Genomic DNA, 1,424 nt, shown 5'->3' on the forward strand with positions numbered 1-1,424 from the left:
GAGAGAGAGAGAGAGAGAGAGGGAGACAGACAGACAGACAGACAGACAGACAGACAGACAGAGAGAGACAGAGAGACAGACAGACATAGAGCCAGACAAACACTTATATACACACACAGACAGACAGAACAGAGACAGTCCAGCACTTACTTGCGCTCTAGCCTGTACAGAATCCCCTCGTCGTTTAGTTTGAGAATCGCCATTGACAGCTTCTCACCATAGGGGGCGTTCTTCCGGTATGCAAATCCATATCCTTTGAGGTCAAAGGGCGATCCAATTTCCATGAGATCACAGTCGTTGCTGATGGTGTGTCGTATGGTGGGGGAATCCCAAATAAAGGCGTACTTTCCTTTTTTCACACGCCTGTAAAATTAAAGTACATTAGCACTTTACGCTGGGTGCGAAAGGAAAACACGAGAATAGGAAATTAAACAGCCGTAAACACGGACAGGCTGGTAATGAAGAGTGGTGAAATGGCCTGTTTTGTTCTTGTTTTTGTTATTCGTTTTTGTTTTTCGGCGGGCTAAAAGAACAGGCGGAAGTTGGTTTTTTTGGTGTGAACTCTCTCTCGCGTCAAAACAAACCACTAAACATTACACAGATCTAATTGTATGTTTCGCTTTGTTTTGGCGAGTGGGGTTTTCTTTTCTTAATTTGTGGTTTCCAAATTAGATTTTGTTTTCATGATCTGTCTGATCCCTCGCTTGATCTAACATCTACTGAAATAAATAAAAACACGTCTTTAATCTGAGTGCTTTAAGGTTAAATCATTATGTATGACGTCAGTCTGTCTGCCAATGACGTCATGCCCGTACATTTTAAAGCCTGTTTTTATAAGAGCTTTGGGTTAATATGAAATTTTTTGGAACGACTTCTGCATTTGTTTGTCTCTCTATGTGTTGCTGTTGTGCAGTTGTTGTTTATTTGTTTGTTTGTTTTTGTTTCGTTTCGTTTGTTTTGTTTGTTTTTGTTCTTTTTTTAGTGTGTACGTGTGTGCGAGGGGGTGGTGGTGGTTATAAACAATGATCAAGGCCCTACTACTCTTTGACGTAATAAATAATGTTTCATAAACTAACGTCTATCGTGAGCTTGAAAGGAAGTTGGCAGGTGCATCATCACCCGTTTTAGGTTTAGCTAAATACATTTCATTAACATCAAAGACCAAATATCCCCTGCCTCTCATCTATAAATTATTAAGCTCCTATCCTCTTTGTTTTTCCCAAACTACTGGAAAATAAACTTTGTCTTCTAGAACTGGGACCTCAACTCTCTCTCTCTCTCTCTCTCTCTCTCTCTCTCTCTCTCTCTCTCTCTCAAGAGAAGGGGGAGACAGAGAGAGAGACAGAGAGAAAGAGAGAGAGAGAGACAGAGACAGAGAGACAGAGACAGAGAGAGAGAGAGAGAGAGACAGACAGACAGACAGA

General features: G+C 41.2%; 1 protein-coding gene across 1 annotated transcript in view; it reads right to left on the reverse strand.

Annotated features, from left to right (window-relative positions):
- The window catches only part of LOC100533315 (glutamate receptor subunit protein GluR6), a gene marked incomplete in the record, with an annotated part of 155,594 nt that overhangs the window by 85,125 nt on the left and 69,045 nt on the right, over window positions 1-1,424 (reverse strand). The window contains 1 exon segment of the mRNA NM_001204613.1: window positions 151-363. Coding sequence (NP_001191542.1) covers window positions 151-363 — 213 coding nt within the window.

The sequence above is a fragment of the Aplysia californica genome, unplaced genomic scaffold (assembly GCF_000002075.1).
Source record: "Aplysia californica isolate F4 #8 unplaced genomic scaffold, AplCal3.0 scaffold00233, whole genome shotgun sequence".
NCBI lineage: Eukaryota > Metazoa > Mollusca > Gastropoda > Aplysiida > Aplysiidae > Aplysia > Aplysia californica.